Genomic DNA, 17702 nt, shown 5'->3' on the forward strand with positions numbered 1-17702 from the left:
TCCTAGAGAAATGGAAATAAAAACAAAAATAAACAAATGGGACCTAATGAAACTTAAATGCTTTTCCACAGCAAAGGAAACCATGAACAAGACCAAAAGACAACCCTCAGAATGGGATGAAATATTTGCAAATGAAGCAACTGACAAAGGATTAATCTCCAAAATATACAAGCAACTCATGCAGCTCAATATCAAAAGAACAAACAACCCAATCCAAAAATGGGTAGAAGATCTAAGTAGACATTTCTCCAAAGAAGATATACAGATTGCCAACAAACACATGAAAGAATGCTCAACATCATTAATCATTAGAGAAATGCAGATCAAAATTACAATGAGATATCATCTTACACCGGTCAGAATGGCCATAATAAAAAAATCTACAAACAATAAATCCTGGGTAGGGTGTGGAGAAAAGGGAACCCTCTTGCACTGCTGGTGGGAATGTGAATTGGTTCAGCCACTATGGAGAATAGTATGGAGGTTCCTTAAAAAACTACAAATAGAACTACCATACGACCCAGCAATCCCACTACTGGGCATATACCCTGAGAAAACCATAATTCAAAAAGAGTCATATACCACAATGTTCACTGCAGCTCTATTTACAATAGCCAGGACATGGAAGCAACCTAAGTGTCCATCAACAAATGAATGGATAAAGAAGATGTGGCACATGTATATAATGGAATATTACTCAGCCATAAAAAGGAATGAAACTGAGTTATTTGTAGTGAGGTGGATGGACCTAGAGACTTTCATACAGAATGAAGTAAGTCAGAAAGAAAAGAACAAATACTGTATGCTATCACATATATATGGAATCTAAAAATAAAGAGGGCTTCCCTGGTGGCACAGTGGTTGGGAGTCCACCTGCCGATGCAGGGGACATGGGTTCGTGCCCCAGTCTGGGAAGATCCCACATGCCACGGAGAAGCTGGGCCCGTGAGCGATGGCCGCTGAGCCTGCACGTCCGGAGCCTGTGCTCCACAATTGGAGAGGCCACAACAGTGAGAGGCCCATGTACCGCAAAAAACAAAAACAAAAACAAAAAATTAAAAGAAAAAATAATGGTCAGAAGAACCTAGGGGTAAGACGGGAATAAAGATGCAGACCTATGAGAGAATGGACTTGAGGATATGGGGAGGGGGAAGGGTAAGCTGGGACAAAGTGAGAGAGTGGCTTGGACATATATACACTACCAAACTTAAAATAGATAGCTAGTTGGAGGCAGCCACATAGCACAGGGAGATCAACTTGGTTCTTTGTGACCACCTAGAGGGGTGGGATAGGGAGGGTGGGAGGGAGGGAGATGCAAGAGGGAAGAGATATGGGAACATATGTATATGTATAACTGATTCACTTTGTTATAAAGCAGAGGCTGACACCCATTGTAAAGCAATTATACTCCAATAAAGATGTTAAAAAAAAGAGAAATAAGTGAAGGAGATTAAGAGATACAAACTTCCAGTTGCAAAATAGATGAGTCATGGGTATGAAATGTACAGTGTGGGGAATATAGTCAATAGCTATGTAATATATTTTTATGGTGACAATTTGTAACTAGACCTGTCATGGTGATCATTTTGATATGTATAGAAATATCGAATCATTGTGTTGTGCAACAGTAACTAACATAGTGTTTTAGGTCAATTATACTTCAAAAACAAAGTCATAGCAGAAGAGATCAGATTTGTGCTTACCAGAATCGGCGGTGGTGGTGGGAGGTGGAGAGTGAACTGGATGAAGGCAGTCAAAACGTACAAACTCCCAGTCAAAAAATAAATTAGTGCTAGGGATGTAATGTACAACATGATAAATATAATTAATACTGCTGTTCATTATATATGAAAGTTGTTAAGAGAGTAAATCCTAAGAGTTCTCATTACAAGAAAAATATTTTTTTTACATTTATTTAATTTTGTATCTATATGAGATGATGGATGTTCACTAAACTTTTTGTGGTAATCATTTCATGATGTATGTAAGTCAAATCATTATGCTGTTCACCTTATACTTAAACAATGCTGTACATCAATTATATCAATAAAACTGGAAGGAAAAAAAGAAAAAGAAAACTGACTAGTCATGTGCAAGGAAGCCACAGTAACATTAACAGTCAACTTCTCACTAGAAACAATGGATCCAGAAGACAGTAGGATAAATATTTAAAGTGCTAAGAGGAAGAGAAAAAAAAAACCCAAAACTTATCAACCAAGACTTTTATCCAGCAAAACTATTTTTCACAAATCAAGGTTGAGAAACAAAAGACATTCCCAGATGAACAAAAATGGAGAGAATTCATTGCTAATAGACCTGCATTACAAGAAATAGTAAGGGGAATTCTTCAGGCTAAAAGTAGGTGACCCAGAGAATAATTTGAATTGATACACACACGTAAAAGGTGACTATAGAACTTAACTACCATGAATATTGAGAATCTACTGTATATGGTAATTGTTAGAACAACAATTAAAATTTTTTTATATAGTCAAGATACCATTAAGAGAATTAAGAGTTACACTAGAAAATATTCATTTAATACAAACAAAGCAGTAAAGAAGGAACAGAGGAACAAAAAGACATGGGACACACTGAAAACAAAACAAAGCAAAAAAGCAACTATCTCAATGATAACATTAAATGTGAGTGGATTAATCAGTCCAATCAAAAGACAGAGACTAAAAAACTACAAATAGAACTGCCATATGACCCAGCAATCCCACTACTGGGCATATACCCTGAGAAAACCGAAATTCAAAAAGAGTCATGTACCAAAATGTTCATTGCAGCTCTATTTACAATAGCCCGGAGATGGAAACAACCTAAGTGCCCATCATCGGATGAATGGATAAAGAAGATGTGGCACATATATACAATGGAATATTACTCAGCCATAAAAAGAAACGAAATTGAGCTATTTGTAATGAGGTGGATAGACCTAGAGTCTGTCATACACAGTGAAGTAAGTCAGAAAGAAAAAGACAAATACCGTATGCTAACACATATATATGGAATTTAAGAAAAAAAGAAATGTCATGAAGAACCTAGGGGTAAGGCAGGAATAAAGACGCAGACCTCCTAGAGAACGGACTTGAGGTTATGGGGAGGGGGAAGGGTGAGCTGTGACGGGGCGCGAGAGAATCATGGACATATACACACTAACAAACGTAGTAAGGTAGATAGCTAGTGGGAAGCAGCCGCATGGCACAGGGATATTGGCTCGGTGCTTTGTGACAGCCTGGAGGGGTGGGATAGGGAGGGCGGGAGGGAGGGAGACGCAAGAGGGAAGAGATATGGGAACATATGTGTATGTATAACTGATTCACTTTGTTATAAAGCAGAAACTAACACACCATTGTAAAGCAATTATACCCCAATAAAGATGTTAAAAAAAAAAAAAAAAAAGACAGAGACTGCCAGATTGGTTAATAAGACAACATCCAAATATGTGCTGACAAAGTAGCTACACTACACTTAATGATTCAAACAGAATGAAAGTAAAATGATGGCAAAAGACATATCATTCATATAGCGGTGATAAGAAAGCTAGAGTTGCTATACCAATACCAGACAAAATAGACTTTAAAACAAATAATGTTAATGGAGATAAATATGAACATTTTCTAATGATAAAAGGGTCAATCCATCATGCATATATAGCAATTAGGAAAATATATGCATCTAATAATAGAGCTCCAAAATACATGGAACAATAACTGACAGAATTAAAGGGAGAAATAGACAATTCAACAATAATGGAGACTTCAATATCCCACTTTAACAATGGTTAGAACAACTAGGCAGAAGACTGACAAGGAAATATAAGACTTCAATGTTATAAACCAACTAGACCTCACAGATATCTATAGAATGTTTCATCCAACAAAGGAAATTACACATACTTATCAAGTGCATGGGTAATATTTTCCAGGAAAGAACATGTACTATGCCATAAAACAAGCATATCTATCTATCTATCTATTTATCTATCTATCATCTATCTAACGTCATACAGGTGGCCATGGGTTTACATTTGCAGATATGGAGGGCTGAGTGTACAAGACTTGAGCATCTGTGGATTTTGGTGTTCGTGGGAAGTGGGGGATGAGGGGGTGTTGAAACCAATACTGATACTGAGGGATGACTGTACTTAGTGGTTTAAGATTGAAAGCTTCCCCTAAGATAAAGAAAAAGGAAAAGATGCATGCTTTCAACACTGTCATTCAGCATCATACTAGAGGTTCTAGGCAGGGCAATTAGGCAGGGAAAAATAAGAGACATTCAGATTGGAAAGGAAGAAGTAAAACGATCTCTATTTGCAGGTGATATGACACTCCATATAGAAAATCCTAAGCAATTCACTAAAAACTATTAGAAAAAATAAATGAGTTCAGCAAAGTTACAGAGTATAAGATCAATATGCCCAAACCAACAGTATTTCTATAAATTATCAATGAAAAATTTGAAAATGAAATTAACAAAACAATTCTATTTACTGTAGCATCAAAAAGAATACTTAGGAATCAATTTAATAAAATAAATGAAATTCTTATATTCTGAAAACTACAAAACATTGTTGCAAGTAATTATATAACTCCTAAAAAAAAAAAAATGGAAAGACATCCTATGTTCATGGATCCGAGGACATAATATTGTTAGAATGAAGTTCTTTCCAAACTGATCTGCAGATTCAACACAATTGCTATCAAATAGCTTTTTTGCAGAAATTAATAAGCTGATCCTACAATTCGTATGAAAATGCAAGGGACCCAGAATAGCCAAAACAATTTTGAATAAGAATAACTTCAGATAATCCATACTTCCCAGTTTGAATCGTTCTGAAAAGTAACAGTAATCAAGCCTGTGTTGTACTGGTATAAGAGTAAACTCATAGATCAATGGAATGAATTCAAAGTTCAGAAATTAAACCCTTACAAATATAATCAATTGCTTTTTGGCAAGAGTGCTGAGACAATTCAGTGGGGAAAGAATAGTTTGAATAGTTTATTTGACAAATGATGCTGGGACAACTGGATATCCACTTGCAAAACAATGAAGTTGGAACACTTCCTCACACCATATACAAAGATTAACTCAAAATGGATTATAGACTTACATGTTACAACAAATCTACAAAACTCTTAAAAAGAAAATATATAATTGAAAAGAATCTGAAAAGAAATGCATATGTATGAATCATTTTTCTGTACATCTGAAATAAACACTACATTGTACATCAACTATAGTTCAATAATAAAAAAAGAAAATATATGATTAAATTTTTGTGACCTTAGGTTAGACAAAGCCTTCTTAGATTTGACCAAAAGTACAAGTAACAAAAGAAAAAAAAAGATTTCAAATTCATTGAAATTAAAATGTTTTGTGTTTCAAATGACACCATTTAAAAATGAAAAGACAATCTACAGAATGGGAGAAAACATTTGCAAATAATATAGACAATCAAGGGCTTGTACATAGAATAGATAAAGAACGTTTACAATTCAATAATAAAAAGACAAGTGACCTAATTAAAAAATAGACAATAGATACGAATAAACATTTCTCCCAAGAAGATGCATAAAATCCAATCAGCTCATGAAAAGATGTTCAACAGCATTAGTCATGAGGGAAATGCAAATCAAAATGACCACTTCAGATAAACTAGAATGGCTATAATGAAAAAGATAGATAATACCAAGTGTTCGTGAAGATGTGGAGAAATTGGGATCCTCATCCTTTGCTAGTGAAACTATAAAGTGGTGCATTTCCTGACAGTTCCTCCAAATGTTAAACACAGAGTTACCATATACCCAGAAATTCCACTCCTGGTATGAAAATGAAAGAAAAATGAAAACATATGTCCACACAAAAACTTTTACATAAATGTTTACAGCAGCATTATTTCATAAGAGCCCCAAAGGGGAAACAACTTGAATGTCCATAAACTAATGAATGGATAAATAAAATGTGGTCTATCCAGACAGTGGTATATTGTCCAGAAATAAAAATGAATGAAGTACTGATTCATGCTACCACATAGAAAAAACCTCCAAAACCTATGCTAAGCAAAAAAAAAAAAAGCCAGACATAAAAGACCATATATTGAATGATTACATTTATATGAATTGTCCAGAAAAGACCAAGTGACTGAAAGCAGATTAATGGTCGCCTGAAGCTGGAGGTGGGAATAAGAAGGGACTGAATATGGAGACAAGGGATCTTTTGGGGATGATAAAAATGTTCTAAAATTGATTTTAGGTAATGGTTTCATAATTAGGTAAATTTATTAAAAGTCAGTGAATGGGTTTTATGGTATGGATATTATAGCTTAATAAAGCTGTTAAAACAAAACTAAATACTGTTATGTGGGATATATGTTCAAACACTGGAATGCATCACATACTAGAAACATATTGAGGGAAAATCAGTGCACTCTGTTTGGGGTTGAATGGTACTAAACATGAAACATAGAATGAAAACCATTCTTGGTTTTGTTTATACCTGAACACCCCCAAAATCCATTAAATACAATTACTTGTAGTCTTTCTAAAGTTAGAGTTTAAGCCAGTCCACCATGAGGTTGGTGCAGAGAAGGGGTTCACATAAATGCTGATGGTAGGAGCCAAGGGCACAGAATCCACATTTTGGCACTGCTTTGTTATTTTCTCATAGTGTTATGTGAATATTTTATGTGGAAAGCTGTATGTGACAGTAGCATTTGGAAATGGGGAGATTCTCAAATGTCATCTCAAAGGTCTCCTTCCTATACATTCCCTTTAACAACAATTTTTTTTTTTTGGTTAAACACATGCTTTTTTATTTGCTTGCAGATTCTCATTGAAGTTTGTGCAGGTGGAGCAGCAGATGCTGTGATGCTTGGTAAATGCCTTTTTGTTGTTATTGTTAAAATTTTAATTTTATGAGAGTATAATTGATTTACAATGTGTTAGTTTCAAGTGCACAATAAAGTGATTCAGTTATAAATATACATTTATTCATTTTTTAAGATTCTTTTCTCTTATAGGTTATCACAGAATATTGAGTAGAGTTCCCTGCGCTATACAGTATGTCCTTGTTAGTTATCTATCTTGTACACAGCAGTGTGTGCATGTTCATCCCTTGCTCCTGATTTATCCCTCCCCACCACGTTTCCTCTTTGGTAACCAGAAGTTTGTTTTTGATATCTGTAAGTCTGTTTCTGTTTTGTAAATAAGTTCATTTGTATCATTTTAAAAATTATATTCCACATATGAGTAATGTCATATGATATTTGTCTTTCTCTGTCTGACTTACTTCACTTAGTATGATAATCTCTAAGTCCATCCATATTGCTGCAAATGGCATTATTTCATTCTTTTTTTTTTTTTTTTTTTTTTTTTTTGTGGTACACGGCCTCTCACTGCTGTGGCCTCTCCCGTTGCGGAGCACAGGCTCCGGATGCGCAGGCTCAGCGGCCATGGCTCACGCGCAGCCGCTCCGGGGTATGTGGGATCTTCCCGGACCGGGGCACGAACCCGTGTCCCCTGCATCGGCAGGCGGATTCTCAAACACTGCGCCACCAGGGAAGCCCTATTTCATTCATTTTTATGGCTGAGTGATATTACATTGTATTGTACCATATCTTCTTTAATCCATTCCTCTGTCAATGGACATTTAGGTTGTTTCCATGTCTTGACTATTGTAAAGAATGCTTCAATGTTCATTGTTCATTGCAGCACTGTTTAGAATAGTCAAGACATGCAAGCAACTTTTAACAACAGTTTAAATAAAAATGCCTAGAAATTTGTTAGTGATACCAAAGGACATGTCAGCTGGTAGGTCACTATGACCTCTGATGGCCTAACGTGGGTACTGAGTATCAGGTATTTCCATATAAGTGGCAAGGATCCAGTGGACAATGAGGGTTGCCATCAACAGAGCTGCTTTCAAGTAATTCAATCTCCACCTTCTTCTGTGGAGTTCCTCCTCTTTTTGAGGATCATTCTCTTCTGCTAATACCCATCACCACTCTTTTTGATTTGCCATCTATCAATCTTTCCCTTACATTGTAAAAGATTTTAGTATTGAGTTCACGACCCTCTTTCCCACCCCAAATCCTGCTCTCATTCTGTGTGTTTTTAATAGTCACATGGGTGACACCTCTGACATCTAAATCCTCATAGTTTCTTGTCTTTTCAATCCAGTGATCTTCCTCTTTACACCACCGTAATAACAGCTCGTCATTAGCCATAATTTCTCTGCCACTTCACTACTCCCGTTAGTGAGGACATCCTCCTTTTCTTCCTGTAGCCTCCGCACTTTTTCACTTTTACTAATCTAATAAGTTATTCGATTGCCTAGACTGGGGGTCATAGGCAAATTTTTCTGTCAAGGGTCAGATAGTAAAAATTTCAGTCTTTTGGGTCATATGATCTCTGTCACAATTACTCAAATGTGTTGTTTCAGGGAAAAAGCAGCCCTAGACAATATGTAAGCAAATGGGAATGGCTGTCTTCCAAGAAACACTTTATTTACAAAAATAGGTCACAGATCAGATTTGGTCCATGGCCATGGTTTATATTCCTCTCCTCTGAGCTTAGACTCAGGCCTAGACATGGACTTATACAAGAATAAGCAAAAAAAAAAAAAAGAAAGAATAAGCAAATTATTTTACTTTTCTGAGTCTCCCTTTCTCCATCTGTGTATTGGGGATGATGCTTTCTAACTCTCCAATTTATGAAAATTAAATGAGACGATGTACCACCAGCATCGTGTAATCGATAGCACACAGTACTCAGGAAATCCATGCTTTTTAAAAGGGGTACTAATAAAGTCTTTTTTGTAGGCTGAGTTCTGAATGAATTGAGGAATTAGAAAAAAGCAAATGGAGAACAGTGCCTCACCCCAAAATTCACTGTTACTTATAAGAATGCTGTAATTGGAGATGGTGTCTTATATCTGTAGGCAAGCGGCCTTTCTAATACTGAACCCCAGAATCAGAGAAGCTTACCTACACTGTCCAGGCGGCACTAGACCAAGTCAGGCTTTCTCAAACAGGAAGAGGAGACTGGCTACCTTCTTATAAAAAATCATTAAGGTCCGTCCAAATGGATGGAAATATCAGGAGTGGGTTCTTAATGTTCTGCCTAGAGCAAATGTTCGTTGCCTTCCCCCACTGTTCCCAGACTGGAGGTTTATGTTCATGAGGTCAAGGCAACCTCTCCCACAAGGGTGTTGGCAGCACACTCACACTTCCTCATAGTTTCCTGAGTGTGTGCCAGGGGAAGTTCTCTGAGTTTAGCTCAAACTTCTCTGTGAATGTATTCCAAAAGCAGACTAGAATAGATTTCAACCTCCCAGGGCCTATGCATGTGGCTAAAAAAAGACCCTGCTAAGGGATTAAGATTCCTTGGCCATCTTTTCTTTTATCTTAAAAAATCTTTATGCCAATGTTGCATTTCCCAAGGGGTATGCTGCAGTTTAAATTGACAAAGTTGTCTAAGTTATTTACCAATTAAATGGCTTTAATCAACCCCCCCCACACACCAAATCATTGAGTAAAATTAACACTATTGGAAAATGTACGCTTGGAGTACCTAAGTACCCTCTTTCCCGCAAATGTGGCCTCATACTACCCACGCCTTTGGGCAATAATTTTTAATTTGAGAAGTAAAAGCCAAGATTGTTATGTCAACCAAAAATCAGCTTTCCTTCACTACATTTATTTCTTCTCAAATGAGTCTCCAGGATGCGGAGCCATACCCTGAAACCACCATGCCCATTCCTGTGGGCTGCATGCCCTCACAAGTCAAGGAAGCTCTAGCCTCAGCTCAATTGCTGACACGGTGACCTCAGGCCACTTTTGTAGCCCTTCTCCATATCCCAGGCTCTTTGTTACACTGGCGTGGTAGTATTTGTCCTAACTAGCTCAGCAAGTCTTATGAAAACAAAATGAGTTAATTATGTATTTTAGGGGTGCAAAGCATGTGTCTGTTTACTATGCTATTATCTATGGGGCTGTGGTAATTATGCTGTGGCTCAGAGCACACATTTATCATCAAAGATTTAGGGAGCCAAGTATTTTCACTTAGTTCTACACAAGAGAGAAGGCTTTTAGGGTTTACTTTAAGGATACTGGACCCACTGTTATCATTGTCACAATACAGTAGTACAAGGCAGTAGAGAGAAACATGCCTTATAAGGTGTGGGGAAGGACTGCCGGGATCTATATCTCTTTTCTTTCAATACATTCCTTTAGAAATTATCTACTGTATCTCTGTGCCAATCTTAAGCATGCTGTGATCACAGCCCTGATATCCATACAGTTATATGGATACATGCCTGGACAGATTGGTACAGATGCAAACAAACAAATGTTATATGTACATACATATATCATATATGTGAAATATACATATGTATATCTATATACATATCTCTACCTAGGTATCTCTATCTCTATAGCTATCTCCATGCAGAGCAATGCAAATTGAGCATGGCTGATATAATATGGTGGTAACAGGCCACCTGGTAGATGGCTGCATTGTGACTACTTTACCACTGTTAGTGACAATGATTCCCCACGTCCATAGAATTTGCTCTTTTGGATTCTCTCCTATCCTGTTACAGATGCAGGGTGCAGTGAGATTTAGACTTATGGCTCCTCCTCTTATGGCCTGAGATTGATTTTATTCATTCATTGATTCATTCATGCCACGGCTGCGCCCCGCCCCGTCGTATGAGGGATCTTAGTATCCTGACCAGAGATCCAACATGCGCCTCCTGCAGTGGAAGCGCGGAGTAGTCGTAACCACTGGACCATCAGGGAAGTCCCCTGAGATTTAATTTAAATCATCATTGTTGGAGTGCTTAATGGATGCAGTTGTTTAGACCAAGGGAAAGTGTTTACAAAGAACACACTACAGGGCTTCCCTGGTGGCGCAGTGGTTGAGAGTCCGCCTGCCGATGCAGGGGACACGGATTCGTGCCCCGATCCGGGAAGATCCCACATGCCGCGGAGCGGCTGGGCCCGTGAGCCATGGCCGCTGAGCCTGCGTGTCCGGAGCCTGTGCTCCGCAACGGGAGAGGCCACAACAGTGAGAGGCCCGTGTACTGCAAAAAAAAAAAAAAAAAAAAAAAAAAAAAAAAAAAAGACCACACTCCAAATGTTGAGAAGAACCAGCCAAATCAAATCTCAGTCATTCAAGAACCGTGGACGAGGACTTCTGTTTTCCTTTTTTCCAGTTTTTCTGATACTTCTGCTACTGTGGAAGTGACTAATTCCACATGACAGCGAAACGAGGGCATAAGCAAAGGAAATTCACTACGTAAATAAGTAAATAAACAACTACGTAAGACCTCAACCAAAGGTGACCGTGCGCTGGGATTAGATATGTCCGTTCTCTAAAACGAACTCCCTCCTGGCTTCTTTCCCTGGCTCTGTGGAGTGAGCAGGGGCAGTTCATCGCTGGGGAGGGCTGTGATTCTACCTGGCACACTCTGGCCACAAATGGCATTTCAGCTTTTCATCAGTGAAGCTTATAGGGAGACTCCAGTCCCGAAGTAAACGCAAAGACTGCTTTATCCAAAGAAACTCTGGCCGGCTGTAATTCCTGTGAGAAAATATGAGAATATGATGGAGGAGATATTCATCCATAGGTACCATACTGACAGACAGGAGGGAGAACGATAGACCAGTCAGTGCTTTTCAAATGGTGCATTGCAACCCTTTAGGGGATAGTAAAATTATCTTATTTGGGCATGAAAAATACTTTAAAAATGGAATAGAGTAGTATAGAGTAAAATAGAATAACTAGAAAATATCACAGTACATTGCATGCAGTAAGGATAAGGATTGTTTTATGAAACTTTGGTGTGTGTGTGTGTGTGTGTGTGTGTGTGTGTGTGTGCCCTGAAACGAGATTTGATATGATGTTCTTACTGTGGGTCCCAGGAAAAAGAAGTTTGGGAAACACTGCTGTAATTTAACTCTTTGGCACATACTTTTGGTATTCTGGGTTTGCAAAACAAAAACTAAAATTCTGGCCACTCAACAATGACCTTCTCTAAAGAATACACTCTTGCCCTTTATGGCAATGTTTCTCAACTACTTTAGCATGAGGTGATTAAAAACCTGAGGTGGAAACAAGCTGCCTAAGAAAACAAAGGGGAGATTTAGAAGGAAGCCCCCAGAAGCATGTAAGACCAGGGAGAGTGGATACCAGATAATGCATATGTATGTGCATGCGTGCGTGCGTGTGTGTGTATGTGTGTGTGTGTGTGTATCTGAGAGAGATTTAGAGACCAGAATTCATCAGAAGGCAACAGAAAAAAAGTGTTTCTTAGGGTAAACAGTCACTAAAACCTTAGTACACCTGCTGAGCCCTCCATGAGAGAAAAGGCTCAGAGCCCTGATGTGACTCCAAACGAAAGAGTTCATCTGAGAGTCAGGAACCAGGAGTTCTTTCCTGCCTCACCCAGTTCAGCTCTCTGCTTTGGGGAGGACAGTTGTTTCTGATTTCTAATAGAACATATGATGGAATTTCCTGGAAACCCAGAAGAGAGCAGTTGTACAGAACATAACCCTATTCTGGAAAAGTACTGAGGAGGAACCTAGGTATACACAGCAATGTTATATTTATTTGATTTTTTAACGTGTGATTATTTCTCCTGTCCTCTCTTACAAGATTCTTGCTTTGTTTCCAAATGCTGTAGCTTGTAAATTACTGCTGATGTTGATGTTTATCTTGGTTTTCTGGGTCATTTACTTCTCTTCCAAAGACTTTGAAAAGGTAGGAATTGTTTCCTTTTTCAGAATTTCAGAAAGGGTGACTTTGAATGCTCAGTGTGATCAATGCAAGAATTAAAAGTTAAAAGCATGTTATCTTAGCAACAGATGTGGATGAGAGGGCCCTCTGTTCAGCAGTTATTCCTTTGACACCATGTATTCTATTATTATTTTTTTTTTTTAGTGGCAGGTGGATTTACTGCTGTCTCTGTAGTGTCTGGCCCTGCTAACCATCCCTTCTAAACATTCTCTCCGACCTTGGCCTCTGAGCCTCCAATCCAATTAAATCTCTGTGTCAGCCCCTGCTTTTTTCACAGGGTTTTGAAAAATCCTTTACATAGTTCAGTTCACATTTTTTGATTTTCCCTTTCTGCAGTCTTTTTAAAAAACTGATTTTGCTTTATTTTCTCCTCTTCTCAACCATTTAGTACAAATCCAATCTTTCGAAAATTCTGCTTTCATCATCTTCTTCACCTGATCAAAAACTTTCACCAATGGCTTTCACAGATGGTAGCGCTGAGGAGATCAACTCCTTAGTTAGCCATTCAACCTTCCTCTAAATTTGAACCCAACTTCTTTTCAAAGTATCTATTTCACCTTTGTCTAATACAAACCCTCAGCTCCAAACAAGAAGGACCACAAATCTAGGATGTTCAGACAATGATGTGAACTGATAAATAGTAGAGCTCTCAAACCACAGCTCAGAAGCTTTCTCTCTGTGAGCCCTCTCTGTAAATATGTGTTTTCTAGATTTCTTCCATCAATCCTCTTCTCGTTCATGCTTGTACCCTTTAATTCATAGGCTCAGGTCTCACCCACCAACAATATTAGTGTTTCTTAAAGTGAGGTCTGGACACTCTCTGCACTGGAACACCTGTGTTTGTGCATGTGTGTGTAAAATGCAGATTCCTGTGCCCTACTCCAGAGCTACTAAAAAGAAATCTTTGGACTTGAGACTAAAATAATGAAGTTTTGAAAACTCTAATCAGAAAAGATACATGCACCCCGATGTTCATAGCAACACTGTTTACAATAGCCAAGACATGGAAGCAACCTAAGTGTCCATCCACAGATGAATGGATAAAGAAGATGTGGTACATTTATATAATGGAATATTACTCAGCCATAAAAAAGAATGAAATAATACCATTTGCAGAAACCTGGACAGACCTAGTGTTTATCATACTAAGTTCACTTTAGCAAGTCAGACAGAGAAAGACAAATATTATATGATATCATTTATTTGTGGAATCTAAAAAAATGATACAAATGAAGTTATTTACAAAACAGAAATAGGCTCACAGGCATAGAAAACAATCTTATGGTTACCAAAGAGGAAAGTGAGGTCGGGGGTGGGGTAAATTAGGAGTTTGGGATCAACAGATACACACTACTATATATACAATAGAGTGTCCAGTGGTTAAGACTCTGTGCTTCCACTGCAGGGGGCACAGGTTTGATCCCTAGTTGGGGGACTAAAGATCTAGCATGCCGTGTGGCGCAGCCAAAAAAAATATAGATAAACAGCAGGACCTACTGTACAGCACAGGGAACTATATCAATATCTTGTAATAATCTATAATGGAAGAGAATCTGAAAAAGAATATATATATATAACTGAATCACTTTGCTGTACACCAGAAACACAACATTGTAAATCAACTATACTTCAATAAAAAAATAAAATGATCAAGTTTTAACAAGTCCCCCAGCTGATTCACACGTCCACTGAAGTTTGAGAATCACTGCCTATGTACTTCCAGAGCTGAGATCTCTTCTGTGCCCCACTATTCAATACGTTCATCGGTTATCTCCACCTCAGTTCCACTAGTGTTACCAACACAAAGAAAAGCACACTGAGTTAATGCTCCTCTTCAACACCCTCCTTGGCAAAACAGGATCACACAGAAACAAATTCTCTGCTCTTTCTCTCTCTCTCCTCTGTTGCCACAGCCCATTAGTCAACCAAGCCAAAACTCTCTCCACAAGCAATCAGCCACTAATCTCACAAATTCTACCTCCTAAATCTTTCTCAAATCTATCCATTTATCTCCATCCCCAGAGTCTTGCTTTAGTCCAGTCCTTTGTCATTTCTCATCTATGGTGTGGAAATAGTCCTCTAATTAATTTCCCTGGCTCCCAGTCTAGGCCTGCTCTAATCATTCATTCAGCAAACGTTTGTTGAGTATAGATTGTGTGTCAGGGCTGAACTAGGTATTAGGGATACAGAGATATAGGACATCATCTTTATGTTCAGGAGTCTAAGATTATATTTCTAAAATAAAAATGCCATGCTCCCCACTTCAGTGGGAACATGGCAGGGCCCAGACTTCCTGGCACAGTGTCTCGGTCAGGCATTTTTATTAAAGGGTACAGAAAGCCTGGCCCACGGCATTGCACTGGCTGTTTCCTCTGCCCGTTCTTCCTCCAGGTTTTCACATGGCTAACACTCTTCCTTCAGGTTTTTGCTCAAATGTCATCCTCTTTATTTAGCACTAGAAACAGCCCCCACCCTACCTCTTAGTGTTTCCCTCATTCTGCTTGACTTTTAACTTTCTAAAATACTATATAATTTACTTATTTATGTTCATTGATTATTGTCTATCTTGACCTGCTATAAGGTGATCTCCATAAGGGAAGGATTTTTATCTATATTTATTTGTTGGTATATCCCAAGTGCCTAGAACAATGGCTGGCACATAGTAGGTGCCTAATAAATAACTGTTAAATTACAAAATAAGGACTGTTTAGTGATCCAGGTGAGAGGTAATGGTGACCTGAAATAAGGTACTAACAATGAGGTTGGAGAAAAGTCAATGAATTTGAGATAGAATTGACAGAAATAGATTGACTGTGGTGAGGGGGTGAGGAGGTGGAATTAAGCAGAAATTATTCTAGATATGTACAAGTACATGGCTGGTGATGCCATTCACTGAAGTATAGAACAGAGTAGGGGAAGTAGTTTTGGGGAAAAAAAGTAAGTTTAGATATGAACAGTTTATGTTTGAGGTACTTTTATGTCATCTAAATGGAAATGTTTCTTCAGTAGACTTGAATATAGAAATTTGAAGCTAAGAAAGACGTGGTTTAGGAAAATGGATTTAGGAATCATCAGAATATAAATGGCAGCTTAACTCATTGGTGTCTGTGACAACTCCTTGAGTGAGCTACAGAATGAAAAGAAAAGGACCTACTGTATAGCACAGGGAACTCTACTCAATACTCTGTAATGGCCTATATGGGAAAAGCATATAAGAAAGAGTGGATATATGTATAACAGATTCACTTTGCTGTACACCTGAAACTAACACAACATTGTAAATCAACAATAAAAATTTAAAAAAGAAAAAAAAGTTGTTAGTGCTATTGCCCCGAGGAACAAAAAAAGCACTGGTCTGAGAAGTGAGTGGTAGGAAAGAAAGTGATTGACGAGAACTCCTGAGAAGTTTAACTGGGTAGGGATAGGGAATAAGCAAAAGTTAGTAGAGCAGTTCTTTTTTTAATATGAGAGATACGTGAATGCATTTAAATTCTTATGGAAAGAAGTTAACAGAAAAAAATTGGAAGCAGAAAAAAATGCTATGGTACAATTAAGTAGGGCAGGGTGACAGAAAGTTGAATTGCCATATGACTACTCTTTTAGAATTCTAAAGCTGAGGTTAAGGATCAAAAACAATTAGGTATTAGAGGAGTTGCCTCCTGGACATTGAGGACTACTTGGAGGATATCAGGATTTTTAATGATGAAGACTATAAGTCAGTTTCTTCAAAATTTTCAGGCAATGAGTAGAAGGTACCAATGACTAGAAAATGATGGATAAGATTATGTAGTAATTAGTGATATTTGGTCAGATGTATCATGGAAAACAAAAGATCTTAGAGTTTTCTGAAAAATACTGTATGTATCAGTGTCTATATATATGAAATATATACATATTTGAATTATATATTTATATATATTTACTATATATTTATCTCTAATATATATTTGAAATATATATACCCCTAATATTTATATTTGAAAAAAATATATTTGAAACAGGTTGTTAAAAGAATGAGGCAATGGGCTAAGAGGAATTGAGCATTGAATCCTGATCTACTATTATTGAATTATTATTGAATCCTGCTACTACTATTTTAAAGAGACTTTCCCCTTTATATGACTCATTTTAAGGGTCAGGCACAAAATTATTTGTTTTTCTTCACTCATATTTATGGTTCATTTACTGTGTGGTTCCATTGCATAATATACTTGAAATAATGGAGGAATGGCAAACAGATAAATGGTTTTCAGGGGTTAAGGGATTAAGGAGGGATGGGCCTGGAAAGGAAGTAAGTGTGACTAAAAAGTGATACATGAAGGAGGCTGGTGGTGATGGAAATGTTCAGTATCTTGACTATATTCAGTGTCAGTATGCGGGCTGTGATATTTTACTACAGTTTTACAAGACGTTATCACTGTGGAAACTGGATAAAGGGTATATGGAGTCTCTCTATTATTTCTGACAACTGCATGTGAATTTACAATTGTCTAAAAATAAAAAGTTTAGGTTGTCCCTCATTGCTATACTACTGCTCAAGTTAAAAATCTCATTACACACTGAATCTTACACAAACCATATTTCCCTTAAGAGTTTAGAACCTCAGGTGGTGGTCAGCTTGCCTTTATCAGACCTTGTCCAAATGTTCCTGCCTGATCTCAGGTGCCACAAGAATTCTAGGGAAACACATTAGGTTTCCCACTCAGGCTGAGAAACCTTCTTCTTGCCCCGTTTGTCTGGCTGAAAGACCAAAAGTAGGGATCCCATAGAATGGGAAAGGTTTGGGGAGATTGCAAAGACAAAGCTCAAAAGAGTTATCCCATAAAGTGGTGGATGAACATCTGGGCTCAACTCTGAGTTTAGCAAGTGTCACTCTTACCCTAAATAGCACAC

At 37.7% G+C, this 17702-nt stretch overlaps 2 protein-coding genes across 2 annotated transcripts in view; one reads left to right on the plus strand and one right to left on the minus strand.

The window, feature by feature from the left end:
• LOC137230882 (NXPE family member 4-like) overlaps positions 1 to 9149 on the minus strand; it is a 74901-nt gene extending 65752 nt beyond the window's left edge. Inside the window, exon 1 of the mRNA XM_067751091.1 lies at positions 8993 to 9149. The gene's annotated coding sequence lies outside the window, so the exon portion shown is untranslated. The remainder of the gene's footprint in view (positions 1 to 8992) is intronic.
• Positions 9150 to 12647: 3498 nt separating this feature from the next.
• LOC137229726 (NXPE family member 2-like) overlaps positions 12648 to 17702 on the plus strand; it is a gene marked incomplete at its 5' end in the record, with an annotated part of 31937 nt that continues 26882 nt past the window's right edge. The window contains 1 exon segment of the mRNA XM_067747673.1: positions 12648 to 12773. Within this exon segment, the coding sequence (XP_067603774.1) occupies positions 12648 to 12773 (126 nt within the window).

Source organism: Pseudorca crassidens, chromosome 9, assembly GCF_039906515.1.
Source record: "Pseudorca crassidens isolate mPseCra1 chromosome 9, mPseCra1.hap1, whole genome shotgun sequence".
Classification (NCBI taxonomy): domain Eukaryota; kingdom Metazoa; phylum Chordata; class Mammalia; order Artiodactyla; family Delphinidae; genus Pseudorca; species Pseudorca crassidens.